Source organism: Anas acuta, chromosome 9 (assembly GCF_963932015.1).
Source record: "Anas acuta chromosome 9, bAnaAcu1.1, whole genome shotgun sequence".
Lineage (NCBI taxonomy): Eukaryota > Metazoa > Chordata > Aves > Anseriformes > Anatidae > Anas > Anas acuta.
In genome coordinates this window covers 23,505,779-23,520,342 of record NC_088987.1, presented here as the reverse complement: position 1 = coordinate 23,520,342, position 14,564 = coordinate 23,505,779, and the positions used below count along the sequence as shown (strand labels likewise).

At 33.5% G+C, this 14,564-nt stretch overlaps 1 protein-coding gene across 1 annotated transcript in view; it reads left to right on the top strand.

The window, feature by feature from the left end:
- The window catches only part of DNER (delta/notch like EGF repeat containing), a 120,658-nt gene that overhangs the window by 69,605 nt on the left and 36,489 nt on the right, over window positions 1–14,564 (top strand). The window contains exons 5-6 of the mRNA XM_068692125.1: window positions 3,478–3,623; window positions 11,434–11,587. Coding sequence (XP_068548226.1) covers window positions 3,478–3,623; window positions 11,434–11,587 — 300 coding nt within the window. The remainder of the gene's footprint in view (window positions 1–3,477; window positions 3,624–11,433; window positions 11,588–14,564) is intronic.

Sequence of the window (14,564 nt, the reverse complement as noted above, 5' to 3'; positions counted from 1 at the left end):
TATCATAATATGCAATAAGATAAGAATAAATGCATTGCAGGAAGATATTGTTCAGAAATGGATGCTGCTAAGGAAGCAAATCAGTTTGTGTAGCACAGCAAAATCCACAGTCAATCAGTACATGAGTACTTTTGTAAAATAAATAAATAAATGAATAAATCCTTCATGTAGTTGAAGTGAAATTCAAAATCTACAAATGTACTACTGGTGATCATAAGTATGGAGGGGGTGGGGCATTCTGCATGTAAATAGTAGCACAAGAAAGTAGTCACTCCTTATTTACTTTGTTGTGCATATGGATGCTAACTTAATCTACAGTCTTGACTAAATACAGGTGTAAGGAAATCATATGTGACTGGGACAAAAGATATAGCAGTAATCTGAATGGCATAATATGATCTTGTTGAAAGTAGCTGAATACAAATAATATTGTCAGCTTTTATTTTACTTTATTTTATTTTATTTTATTTTATTTTATTTTATTTTATTTTATTTTATTTTATTTTATTTTATTTTATTTTATTTTATTTTATTTTATTTTATTTTATTTTATTTTATTTTATTTTTTCCTTATTTTTCATTCTCACCTTGTTGACAGTGAGAATCTTGGAGAAACAGGAGTATTCATGCTTTGTGCTTGTGGGTTTAAGTAGGTGAATCTACCAGGATGGAAGGAATTGTAGCATATTTTACCATGAATACTGCCAATGAAATCATTCAGGCACTTCTCAGACTATCAGCTTTGTGTGCAGAAAGCTTGAAAATGCCTCCTCTGCAACATAAATGACTTGTCACATCATATTCTGATTTATTAGGTTTTAATAATTTCTGTAATGGTACTGTAAGTAGTTCAACCCTGAATTCTTCAACTTAAGATACCCTGATGTCATTGTTTTAAGTAGATTTAGAAAACCAGTAAGATTTAACTGAACTTTTGCTATGAAAAACTGTAATATTTTTCTCCAGACCTGAGATGAAGGGAGCTCTAAATATGCTTCTGAAAATGTTCTCCTAGCTAGAAGTTAAAAATAAGCTTAAAACTCACTCTAGTTTAGTCACTGTTACAGAAATTGGAGAAGGAATTAGTTAACCTGCATTAAGCAGGGAGTCACATTTAGATGAGCAAACAAACTTCTTCTAGCCTTAAAACTTATAGATTTCAGAAAGTTGTGTGCAACTTCCATAGAAGGAAAATAGATAGTCATATTTTTATCTTTTTGTATTTAGAAATTAGGTGAGATAATTAGAAATTACAGGAAACTGTTTGGCTTTCCGGTGAGAATAATGATTTCTTCAGTGTTTTGCCTAAGGGGTGTTGATACCAAAATAGTAACAAGACTCAAAGTAGAAGGTTGATTTAATACTCCTTTAGGGAACTGTCCTGAAGAATACATAACAACCTGCTTCAGACAAGCAAATGTGAACCCAAAGACATTTTCTAAATATCACATTCTTCTGAGCATTCACATATAATTGCATGACTGTCTGTGACAATCACATTCAATTGTTAAAGGAAACAATTCTGGCTGCATGTTTGAACAGATGGGTAAAAATGGGGTGTGTAGTGAGGCCAGAATTAAATGGCTGTCTTAGAAGAGTTCAACAGATTACAATAATCTCTGCTAGCCAAAATGGACCATTAGATGTGCAACTGTACCTTATACAGTTTTAATCTTATTTTCTTGAATATTTAGATTTAGCTAACTTGTGGCAGCTGTACTCAAGCCGCTGATAATTGTATTGGACATGTGATTTTCCTGGTTTGAAGATATGATTTAGTGTTTCTAATATAGACAACTCTTTGTTCAAAGGATGCAGCATTTTAAAAAGCAAAATCTAAAAATGAAGAACAGAGAATGAAAGTCTTCCATACAATTTTCTTTGGAATTTGTAGAATTATTCATGCTCGACACTTTTATATGCAGAATGTGAGTAATTTTTAACAGCTGTTCTGGAAAGAAAATTCACTTGGAGTTCAGACTATTTCCTGAAACATTGTTCATTGTAAATATTATATTGTACTCTTTTTTCTATTTGACCAAGTATTGTTCCATCTCTAGTCTATAGCACAAGAAGCTGGACTGCATCCTGAATGCTTCTTTGAGGTTTATGCCATAAATGTATCCTAGAATTTAAAGAAGAAAATATGAGAAAAAAAGTCATACGCTTCCTGCATGCATTTGCTGTCATACTTTATGAAATTACAGCTATTCGGATTAAGAAAAAGCATCTATTTTTCCTTAAGTTCTCTCTATTAATTTCTGAAGTATAATCCTGCATTCATTCTCTGTCTGCAACTTTCCAAACAGATACTGAAACAATCTTAGAACATTACAAGTCTCCCTACGTTAAGAGTAGTGAAATAAAATAAGGTTCAACATAAGGTTATAGAAGGATTTTTTTTTTTTAATTAATTTATTTTTTTTTTTAATGCATGTATTCTGCATAAAATATACACTGTAACCACACTCGTTATGTCACTTCACATATATTCTGCTACAAGTTCCCAGGTCAAAGCAGAAACAGCTAACTGATGCCACAAGCAGACGGCTGTAACCCAGGAGTCTAATCACAGTGGTGGAATGGTGCAGTTTGAGCACAAGTGAAATGGACTTTATGTATTTCTGACTTAACTGTGTATGTTATGGGCTGTGTATTTCCTTGTTTTGTCTTTCCTGTTCTTGACTTTTTATTTTACAGATATTTCTATTAGAAATATAGGTGAAAATGATGTTGTTATGCTCCAGTGCATTTTAATAGCTTCCAATTTTTTTTTAAAACTTTCATACAACTGCAGATGCTAGCCAGAAATTCATGAATTTTCCTTATCAAATGTTATCACTTCCGTGTTTTGTTCACCTTTATCACCTATGCCTAGAATCACCTTCTACAGTGATAAGATCTGACATTCAGTAATACTTGTACTGCAAATATTCAAAATAATGCCGTCAAACTGAGCATGTATGTATTTACATACCCCATGAGAAACACAGCAAAGAAACTGTCCATCTTTTACTGTAATGCTGTTTATGATCCGTGTGCTTTCTAGTTCTATCTAAAGTAACTGTTGAAAATTCAGGTAAACGTTTTTCTCCACTGAGTATGTTTTTAATATTCCTTGCCATTAAAACTTAGGGAAATATAAACGATCAAAAAGCAAATAAAAGTGGTTAATTATTAGAGACCTAAGAAATTATAGCAGATTACAGTCCGGGAGGTAGATCTGTTTCACCAGCTTGTCTGCCTTTTGTTAATCAATATGATGACCGGTTCTTTCCAGACTCCATTCCAATTTGCATTTACATGCCTTAAATTTTGGTAGGTCTGTATGAAATATGAGCAATGATCTTATTTGATAGTTTCTTTCAATTCTATTTTATTTGTTTGTCTAGCATCAACATATATTAGCATAACTTCTTGTATTTTCTCATATATTAAGATTATTTTTTTTTTATTGTATGTTTTTTATTTTTAAAGGTTTTTTAAATGATTCAGTTACAAAGTGCATCGTGGCTTTACGCTTGACTGTGATAGTGAAAGTCAGTACCTGCATGCCTGTGGGAAGCCATTCAGATAAATTCCCATGTTCGGGGAAGGGAAAATGCATCACCAAACCAGACAAGGTAAGGTGAACTTATCAAGATCTTTGGGTAATGTGGAAAGTCCATGCCAATATAAATACAGGGGTCCTCTGAGTGTGCATATACCTTGATGTTATGAAATAGGCTTCAAATGATCACTGATGTTACTAAATAATAACAGTGTATTAATTACCTATTCATAAAACTGAAGCGGTTAAAAAAAAGGACTGATAAGAAATGCAAAGAGTCAGACACTGACCTGACAATAAAAAAACAATTATTCAAAGCAGGTATATAAGGTAATGTATACTGCATCTGCCTGTTGTTACACAAGCATAATTCTTTTTGAGATGAGAAGATGTGGTGGGCACTTCGTATCCCCAGTCTCCAGAGTGGTGTGCTCCAGTTTGTGAATCTTCAGCCTTTGTTCTTCAGGTCTGATTTACTCTAAACTTACCTCTCCACACCTCAGTTGTTCACAAATCAGTGAACAGTATCATGGAATTCTCTGAGCATTATAATGAGAAGTAATAGAATGGAGTAATTTGGTAATGTCTGAAAGTTTTCCTGTATAGTTCTTTCCTTAAACTAACACTATTGGGAGACTACAATGGTGACAGGAATTCCACTGGCCACTTTGTGGTTTTTGATTGTTTGTTTGTTGTACAATCTAGTAACACGAAAAAAATAAGAATCAGATGTGTTAAATTTGCATTCTATGTACCGCTTTGGCAAAACCAGAACCTGTATGCTCTGCCACATTCTATATGTGTTGATTTTATTTCTTGGATTAAAAGTCATTTGCAGCACAAATATGTGCAGTTAATCTTTGGTTTTATTAATATTCATTTGGGAGATAAAAGCAATAGTAAGTGTTGAGTAAATATTAACAGCTGTGAGCCTGCTGCGAGCACAGAAAATTTGGCATATTTAGGGAATTCACTGATAGTTCATCTGCTACCATTTTCTGATTTAAATTCTCAATAAGCGTGTTTGATAGAAAAATGACAATTTGAATTGTAACAACAATAATTAAATTGCTGCAGTAATCTATATATGCATGGCAATGCTAACATCTGGAAGACAAGAAAATCTTTATTTCTTAAAGATAAAAATTTAAATTGCTTGAGGTAATGTGTGAACACAATTACTGCAAGATGCAGTTAGAAGTAAATGATACTCTACCATAACAGTTGACTGATATCCCCAGAATTTATTCATTCATAGTGTACTATTTCATAGTTCAGTTTATTTCTTCCTACTTTACTGTATTTAATGTTTTTCTTCACGCATTTTGAATTTGCATTTCAGCATTTTGAATTTGATTAATGTAAGTAATATGTTCAAACATATTATATGTAATGGCATATCACAATGTCTTCCCTTCTTTCATTTTTTTTATCAGGTCGTGAGTTAAAGGCTTTGATAAATAGTCTTATTTTCTGTTTTTTGTGTTAGTCCTTTATTATGTCTCTAATTTCTTTCTTTTACTGCAGGCTATATATCACAAAGAGAAAATCTGTTAATTCTTGTATGTATGCAGAAGAACTAATACATTTTTATACTAAGGAAAATGCATATATTGCTTTTAATAATCACTTATGTTTTAAAAATCTCTGAGACATGGCATTTGACTTACAAGGAAAATAAAATAATCTTTAAAAAGACAGACAAACTAGCTTCTTGGCCGCAAAGGGGAGCTGTTATTTCACTCAAAAAAAAAAAAAAAAAAAAAAAAAGAGAACTCAGTACCTGTACTTCCCCACCTTTTATCATCACATTGAAAGTATTATAGGTTACAACTAGAACTGTTAGTGACAAAAGAACTCTCTCATGTGCATGCAGTGTGTTCCTTTCCATGGAAAATTAACAGGAAATTTTTTCCTGTGTTTCCACCTACTTTTCTCCTGAGGATTAATAACAGCAAACTTTATAAGGTAGTATTTTTGACATAACATCCACAAGGTTGTAGTTGATGGACACCCCTGTAGCTGAAGCTATGAGATGTAGAAATCATGCTGAAGTCCATTTCTGAAGAGGCATCTACCAGTTCATAGTAGTCAGTGAATTGGTTTTTGTGGGATTCTTTAAATCTTGTCTCTTCAAATAAATTATTAACTTCAGAAGTATATTTTTTCTCACTGCTCCTGATTTTCCAGACCTTCAACACATGAAGAATGCCCCCAGTGATCCTCTGCAGTGTCATCAAACCTATGCCAGGTAGTGATCTGGCTGGGGGTAACTCAGTAAAACTTCAGTGTTTCCAAATGTTGCTAATTTATGACCAGACTCCTACTCCAGGGAAAGTAAAAATCTTACGTTGTCTGTCCAGCCATAATGATTTTTCAAATCTGTCAGTTTTCCTTACTCTTCAGCTTATTAGTTGCATAATAGAATTTCAGCCAGGAAACTAATTCAGGCCCAGCATAAGCATCATAGTTAAAAATAGAAGGTGAATGTTTTGTTAAGCAGGATGGTTTTGCTATTGTTTAACTCATTTTAGGTGAGATATACCCTAAAATGTATTAGTCATTTCCCTAATGACAGTGCAAACAACTGCCAAAACTACATGCTTGACATGTACCAACTGCTGTATTGGTTTACCCCAAGACGCGTCCTCTGCATCTCTTTTTTCAGAACTGAAACTTTATTTTTCTTTAGATTTCCAACATGCCCTTTGTGATTTGGTGTTTGTTTTTATCTGCAACTCACTCTGTTTGCACAATTTAGTCATGCAGGATGAAAAACAACTTCTTAGAAGAATACATAAAAGTCCTAATGTGGTGAATGGGCTCGGAGCTGTGCTGGCTGTAGTCATTTTGTTTCCAATGCCAAGAAGATTAATGACTGTCTTTGTGTTTTTATGTACTTCATAGTTTTATTCCATATCGAGTTTAATGTAATAGAATGTAGTAACACATCTGTTTAATGGGAAAGTTAAATGTAATTAAAAATCTGCAGTTATATAAGTGCAGTGGCATACAGTCATCTGTGGAGTGCATAAAACCTGTAAACAAATGAATTCTAGTCTCACCTGGAAGTTCTGGCCAGTTTTCACTCATTCCTTACTGAGAGTTAAATGTGTTTTTTTTTTTTTTTTTTTTTTTTTTTTTTAATATAGAATGTGGACATGCAATTACATAAGGACAGTTTCTTTTTTCTATAGTAGTTGTCATTGAACATAAAATTCACAGCTTTGAACTATGAACTTCTGTGAAGTGAGGTGATGCTGAACCAAAGTGACACCTTTTCCTTCTTTTGTACAAACGTACCACAGCTTTGCTGCCATACTTGCTGTTTTTCCACAATGGAAGAATGAATGTGTCAAAAAAATAAAAGATCTTGGCATCATCACCATATAAATATCAGATATGAAATTATATACTCAACTTTCATCCAAAATAAGTTGTCCACAAACAAGTTAGCTGTGAATAGAAGAGAGAAATCTTAGTACAAATCTAAAGTGAGATATATTTAGTGTGAATTTCTGATTCGGTGCAGGTTTTTAAAGTGAACTGTGGGCATCCATTGGATTTGAGAGCCAAAATTTTGCTAACATATAGAGATATAATGATTTCTTTCACAGATTGCTCTGGTCCATAACTTCAGCTCTCCTGTGTAAAATATAGAAGAGCAGATTGTGTAAATATGAAATTTTATTGCTAGAATTAGAACCCTTGAGATTTATACAAAAATAACTGGCCTCTGCCTAAATTAAGAAATAACAGATTGAACTGAATAGTGATTGTTTCCATGTACTCCATATGGGTTATGAGTTCACGGGGTAAGTCCACTTGATTATATTTGCAGAAAGGTGTGGTGGTTTTACAGTGCTAGGCAGCTAAACGGCACAACCACGCGCTCACTCCCCCTCCTTAGATGAAGAGGGGAAGAGAAGTAAAGTAAAGAACAATTCACGGGTTGAGATAAGGATAATTTAATTAAAGGGAAAAATAACAATTATTATTACTATTATTAAGGAAAGGTTATTATTAACTAAACAATTTAACTAAAGGGGAAAAAAAAAGGAAAGGGGAAGGGAGGTGGGAAAGGGAAAAAAAGGAAAAACAAACAAACAAAACAAATAAAGGCTATGTGGAAGTGCAGAGGAAATAAATTACTCTCTACTTCCCACAAATGAGTAATGGTTGACCACGTCCTTGCAGCAGGGCCTCAATGCATGTAGCTGGTATTTGGGAGGACGACCAAGGTTTTCATGAGAGCCCACCCCTCCCCTCTTCTTCCTGTTTCCACCTTTTATTGCTGAGTGTGACATCATGTGGTATGGAATAGCCCTTTGGTTGGTTTAGGTCAGTTGCCCTAGTGATGTTTCTTTTCTCACTTTTTTGCCCACCCCCTAGGAGGGTTAGAGAGTCCTGATGCTGTGCCAGCACTGCTCAGCAGCAGACACAACCCTGGTGTGCTACCACTGCTGTTCTAGCTACAAATGCAGACCACAGGCTTGGATGGGCTGCTGCAGGAAAAGTTAACATCCCAGCCAGACCCAGTACAAAAGGCTGATTATTAAATACCCCGCTGCATGTCTAAAGGCAATTTCTCCTGCATATGAACTTAGTTTCCAGGATATTCCTAAATACAAAATATTTATCACAGTTATGTTTTGCCCGGACAACTTACTGTAATGGTTCAACGAATGCTGAAAGTCTTTCTCAATGAGAGAAAGCCTAGACATTCATTTTGTTCTAGTCCACTTACAAGCTTCTTTGCAACAGAAGAAGGAAAAAAAAAAAAAAAAAGTTGCGGTCTTATGGTCTCTCTTCAGTCTGAAATTTCTGAATCTGATGAGCACAGTATTTCACAGTATTTATAAATCTGCTTACTTATAATAGAGAAAAATACACTGTATTCCAACTACATTTCTAATATTGTGTCTTAGACACAATTGGCTTGGGTAAAAGCAAATTATTTTAAATAATTTATGTTACCATCCAAAATAATACACATCTTCAATATGATAGATCTGTAATTCCATAATCAAGTAAAATACACAGATGAGCTGTCTACTGATGGACAGTCATGGAATTATCAGATAGTGACTTCAATAGTAGCATTACAGCAATGTGTAGTTTCTCCTTGACATAGTTTTCCTGAGTTTGCTAGTACATGTCATCTAGTCAAGAGAAAAAATAATAGTATAATTTGGAAAAAGTGAAGATGACATGCCTAATAAAACCAATGACACCTAATCTTATCTACAGAATAACTTGTCTGCATCTCATAACTATTATATGTCATTAGGAATTTCAGTTTGAAGTGTTACAACGCTTTTCTTGTGCTGCCTTCAAAACCCATTTTGTTAACTACTTTTTAGGGTAAGTTGATCCTTATATCATGCTCTTAGAGAGATACCAGTATTATCTGAGCTTTTTAAAAACTTTTTATTTCATTAATATTGTTGAGGCAATGACATCACTGCACTATTTAAATATGTTGTTAATACTTACAATATTAGCTACTGTTGCTTTGAGATGAGATTTTAGTGAAGGCTGAGCCATGCTGTTTGTGTCTGAGTGGACAGTCCAGACATCTGTCATCATCCTCCTCTCTGATGAACTTTTCACATAGTGAAGTACTTTGTATTTTACTCTCAGACTTAACATAAAGCAGCCATAAATTGAACCTTCCAAACAAACAGGTACCAAACTCGCTGTTTTGATGGAGTTAACTCTGATGGGATGTTACACTTGGATGTCTTGCCAAAGTGTGTCTCTAGTGACAGATGTGGATCAGCCCATTCTAATTTTCAGTGCATATGCAAGGATGAGACACACATTTAAATAGGATCAAGACTCTGATCTCTGAAGAGGGCACAGAATCTAGGCACAGTGCATGTATCTTTACTGGTACTCTCTTCATGTCCATTTTAAGCTTTAACAATTCTTTCAATAGCACAAAGACAGTAGTAGCACCAACACAATGTCTTCAGTGTATTTGTATTTTTTATCTCTATTAATGAAAAGATCCCAACAAGCTCAGAATGTTAACTGTTTAAATGAAGGTATTAGTCTAAGAAAAACTGAATGCATATGGCTACGTGAATGCAGAGAGAATCTGTATTTCAGTGAGAAATATGGGATACTTAGAATAAATATTCACAACAGATCATGGCTAGATATTTGAATATAAGGTGAAACTGCAGGTGGTATCTAAAAATTATTAGAAATAAGGTTTTAACTTTATAATGAATTACTATTTTCTGATGCAGAATTTCCCATTTTAATCATACTCCTGGTTATACTCTCAAGAGTATATTTGTTTAGATTTATTTTCATTTTTAGATGTTGCTATTCTAGGTTTCAGTACTGTATTTATCAGATATGAGATTTGTACTACCTGAAATACTATTTTTGATAGGAAAGATAGTTCTATAATTCAGACCTGGCCTTTATTTCTATAGGGTGAAAAGCAAAATTATTGTATACATATTTGCTTCCAGCAAATTCATAATCAGTGGCAAAAATAAATAAATAAATAAATAAAATAAAATGCATCAACTAGGAATAATCTTTAAAGGTATAAAAAACATACTAGATTAATAATGATTTTCAGAGAAATAGATACAATTGAGACTGGAGTTAAAAACTGGAGGTTTATTCCTCTCAGCTCCTCTATTTGATTCCTTTGACATGACATTGACGGTAAGGAAGGCACACAGTGTAGGACTGGTGTCCTACAGTAATTGTTTCCACTGTAAAAGGAAGTCAGGCTAGGTGATTCTTATGTGTTTGATGATGAATTGATAATGGGGATTATCTTTATAATAATTTTTTGTTTGATTGTTTTTATCCAGGTTGTCTAGTTTATACTTCTAGCTGCCTAATGTCTATATTCCACGGCCATTATCAATATTGATGTAGAAAAACATGTCATTTTTGAAACTATTTATTTCTACTTCCATTAGCATTAGTCTAGCCATCTGTATCTGTCTCCAAGTGCTTCATAAAGGGGAGAAGGGGAAACAGGACTTAAGATGCATCATGCCATGGAGCACAATTTTACCTGCTGTGGTATGATGTACATACATTGGAAACACAACCCAATAGCCTGGAATAACAGCAATGCTGCCTTGGTGGCCAGTGCAAATCTTCAACTGTTTGCCCATCTTTCCTTTCTGTTGAATTACAGCCTCATAGGGAAACCTGGTACTGATAACATGAGAGATTCAGAGCACTTTTGTGAACAGGCTTGGGTAAATATCATAACATGCATAGGGCATGTGCCTAGCCGGTACTTTCGGTGCTCCTTATAAATACACATGTCGTTTTGAGTTTTGGAAATGTATAATGTTAATCCTTGTTTAGATTCTACCAGTGTGGTATTTTTAAGGAAAAATGAAATCTGTGTTTTACTGAGAACATTTTTTTTTCTATGAAGATTTTCTTTTCTCCTTAAGACACAGCTTTATTTCTATGAAGCAAACAGAAGTAAAAATAGAAGATAAAATACTAACCCCATCTCTTTGTTCCATGCACATCCTGTACTTTGCATTACAATGTTTGTGCATGAGACAGCTGCATGTTTCTAGCCTAAATGATCTGGCTTGCAAATGTGTAAGAGAGTGAATGGGGTTGCCATCTAGTGTTTAATGAACAAAGAAAGTAAGGTATTTAATCTAAATGGATAGAACAGATGAGAACTTTTCTTGCTTCTGTCTTTTGAGACAACCTTAACAATCTCAGCAATATAAAGATTTTTCAAATCTAATATTAATTATTGTACTACTAACTAAGATGATGAATGACACACTATGCCTACAACAGGCCTTTTAGATTCATTGTCAAGTATAGATTCTGTTTTTTTTTTTTTTTTTTTTTTTTTTTTTTTTTTTTAGGCAACCTTTTTCTGTGACTGCGAGGATGAGTACCAAGGCTCCCAGTGTGAGGAATTTGATGCTTGTCAAAGCCAGCCCTGTCAGAACAATGCAACCTGCACCGACCTAGCACAGAAACACGATGGGAACAATTTCACCTGCAGTTGCCTGGCTGGTGGGTATCGTATTGTGCTGTGAATAATGCATTTTGTTTTAACATTTGGTGCATATCTTCTGCAGAGCAGTCAACTGTGTGTCTTCAGATAGCGGAGAGGAGGAAAATAAAACCACATAAAGGCAGTTTTAAAAGGCTGGAAGACTCTTCACATGTGAATAGTGCCACAAAAGCACACCACCACACAGCCAAGCCATAATGTAATGAGGGAATTGTTCATAGCTGATAGAACTTTACCTAGTAAGAAAAGATGACCAAAATTAGTAGTTGGTTTGCTGCCTAACATCAGCTTTCTCTTAATCTTTCTCTTATTTTTTTTTTTTTTTGCAAATTTAGGTTTTAAGTATGCGTTGTAGCTAACCCTTCAATAAAGATGCCTTAATTATTACTAGTAAACTCTTTTCTTCAGTTACACTGGTGACACAGAACAATGTTTCTCCAAACTATGCAGCTGTTAAATTACCTTAAATTTTTGAAAACTTTTTTAAAATTCAGAAACTAAACTGAGTAACTTGTGGATTTGATTAATGATCAAGTGCCTGAGTTCTCTGAAGTTATTTTAAGAACATTTGCCATTAAAATTTGATCAAATGAACATAGACATCTTAATTGAAATTAAAATTAAACTAAATATGATGGTCATAGTTGAATGCTGGAGGATAAATTAATGTTACATGCTGATGGAAAAACTTTACAACATGACTGTTACAGAAAACTCAGTGCTATCTCAAATCTTACATTTCAAAGATAAGCTCTATTATTGTAATAGAATGTTTACTTTATTTCTAAATAATTTTAGAAAATTAAAGTACAATAAAAGTTGTATAAGATTAAGATAAATATCAGGTAATTTATTTTGCCTCCTACAAACATTTTACTGTACATTTTTATTTCTGTCAAAAAACTGAGCAATTTACTGGCTAATGAGTTATGAAATCACTTACTGGTCACTTGACATAAGAGAGAAAGGGGTCTTATCTGGGAAAAATGAAAATGGAAGATGCTTCTGGAACAGATCATCAGCTCTGCAGAATATAAAAGCCATTTAATAAAAAGCAGATGGAGAAATGAATAATTTGGTCAGGCTTCCAGTGGTTGTCTCTAAATGGTTGTCTAAAGATACACATTAATGCTGGGTGGCTATTTATTTGTATGAATTAAAAATAAATAAATATGAAATATATGGTAACAACACTTTATTCTGACCTAAGGTGAGATCATGGAGTGGGCATTCTTACAGTCTCTTAGAGATGGATATATTCTTATTTCTTACCCCTATAAAAATAAAAACAAACATGAACAACAATAACAACAACAAAACACTATTTTTTTTGTGTGTGCTTGTTTGTTTGTTAATAGTGAACAATAGTCTATTCAGGTGGCCTACTCATTGTTAACTTGTGTTTCTACCCATTAAAAATAATGCATATAGAAAAATATTAAAGATGGGAAAATAAGAGTTTAATCGTACCAACAGTAGTTTAATTATTGTTTTCTTTTGCAAAATTCAGAACCATTCACTGTATGAACAGTATTTTGTTTTCCAAATCTTGCTAGAAGGAAATGATATGAAAATCTATAACAGCACAAAATGAATAGGTGTAATGATTCTTTAAGTATTTGACCAGCAAACATTTTTTTTCCTACAATGATTGCTTAGCACCTCTAAATTTGTAGCACTTGCAACATACTTAGTATTAAACTCCCTAATTGTATTCTCTTGCAGATGGACAAAACATGCCCTATAGATAATATTAAGATGGAACATATTTATTTTCATAAGGCTGACATAAAATATTATCTCTGATGAGTTTTGCCTCAAGCTATAGTGACATTCACAAGAAGCCAGAAAATTCATTCAGCAAGCTTCAGAGCAACAAAACCTGTTATGCTTTTCTGTGCTAACATTCTTTTGGATGCACACTGAATTCCTGTGTAATTCTTAGCTCTCACATACTTATAATGATTTGAAGATGGAAAAATGTTTTAATGATTTAAGTGCATTAAACACTTCATTATGATTCATAAAAATAATCAGCTGAATGTGAGAACTGGGAAGCATATAGATGAAACAAATCAGTTGATGTAGTCTCTAGTATTTCATTTCTGGTTTTGTAAATGTTATGTTAATTTAAGACCAATTAGAATTAGATAAAATCCCTGACTAAGAATAAGGCTGAGGTCTCTCCACATGCCCCCTGGTCCAGAGGAGCTATCTCACAAGAGCACAGTTCTGGTTTTCAACCTTATTCCTCTTGAGTTTAGGTTACTTATGGGCATTAATCTAGACACAACAGAGTTTCTTTTTCCAGGTTTCACATTGCAGAAAGTAGGATCATAATGTAGTTCTCAATAGCATATAAAAGCGGTAAGGTACACAGAGAAGAAAGTCTTAGAGATTCTTTTCTATAGTAGTGCTCTAGCAACTCCAAATATAACAATCTGTGTTGAGACCTACTTTCTGGTGATATGAATAGATTTGAAAAGACAACTATTAGCCAGATGAAAAGGTTTTAATTAAATACAATTATTTAATCCCAATAACACAAACACACACACCTTTTTTATTATTTTTGGTTTTATTTTTTCCTTTCCTGCATAAGCAAAATCTTAGTCCAGGCATGTCCTCTGTCTCATTTTGGAGTCTGTCTCAGATACCTGCTCACAACAGTGTTCTAACAGTGTCATCTAGTCGTAGCTTATGGGTCTTTAACACCAGTCATGGTGCTTATGATTTTATTTATTTATTTTTAAGTAAAACACCTCGTATATAGTGTGTAGTTTCTTCTGTTATTGATTCAAGACAGTTTCTAGGAAGTAAATAAAAATTAGAACAGGAATTTGTGTTGTATTTGTTAAGGTATTTAAGTTAGGAGTATTTAATGATTTAGATTATGCTTTGTAAGTTTGTTCATTTTTTGGATGTTACAGACTTCAGACATATGGAACAAAGCAAACTGATGGTCAAATAATAGAG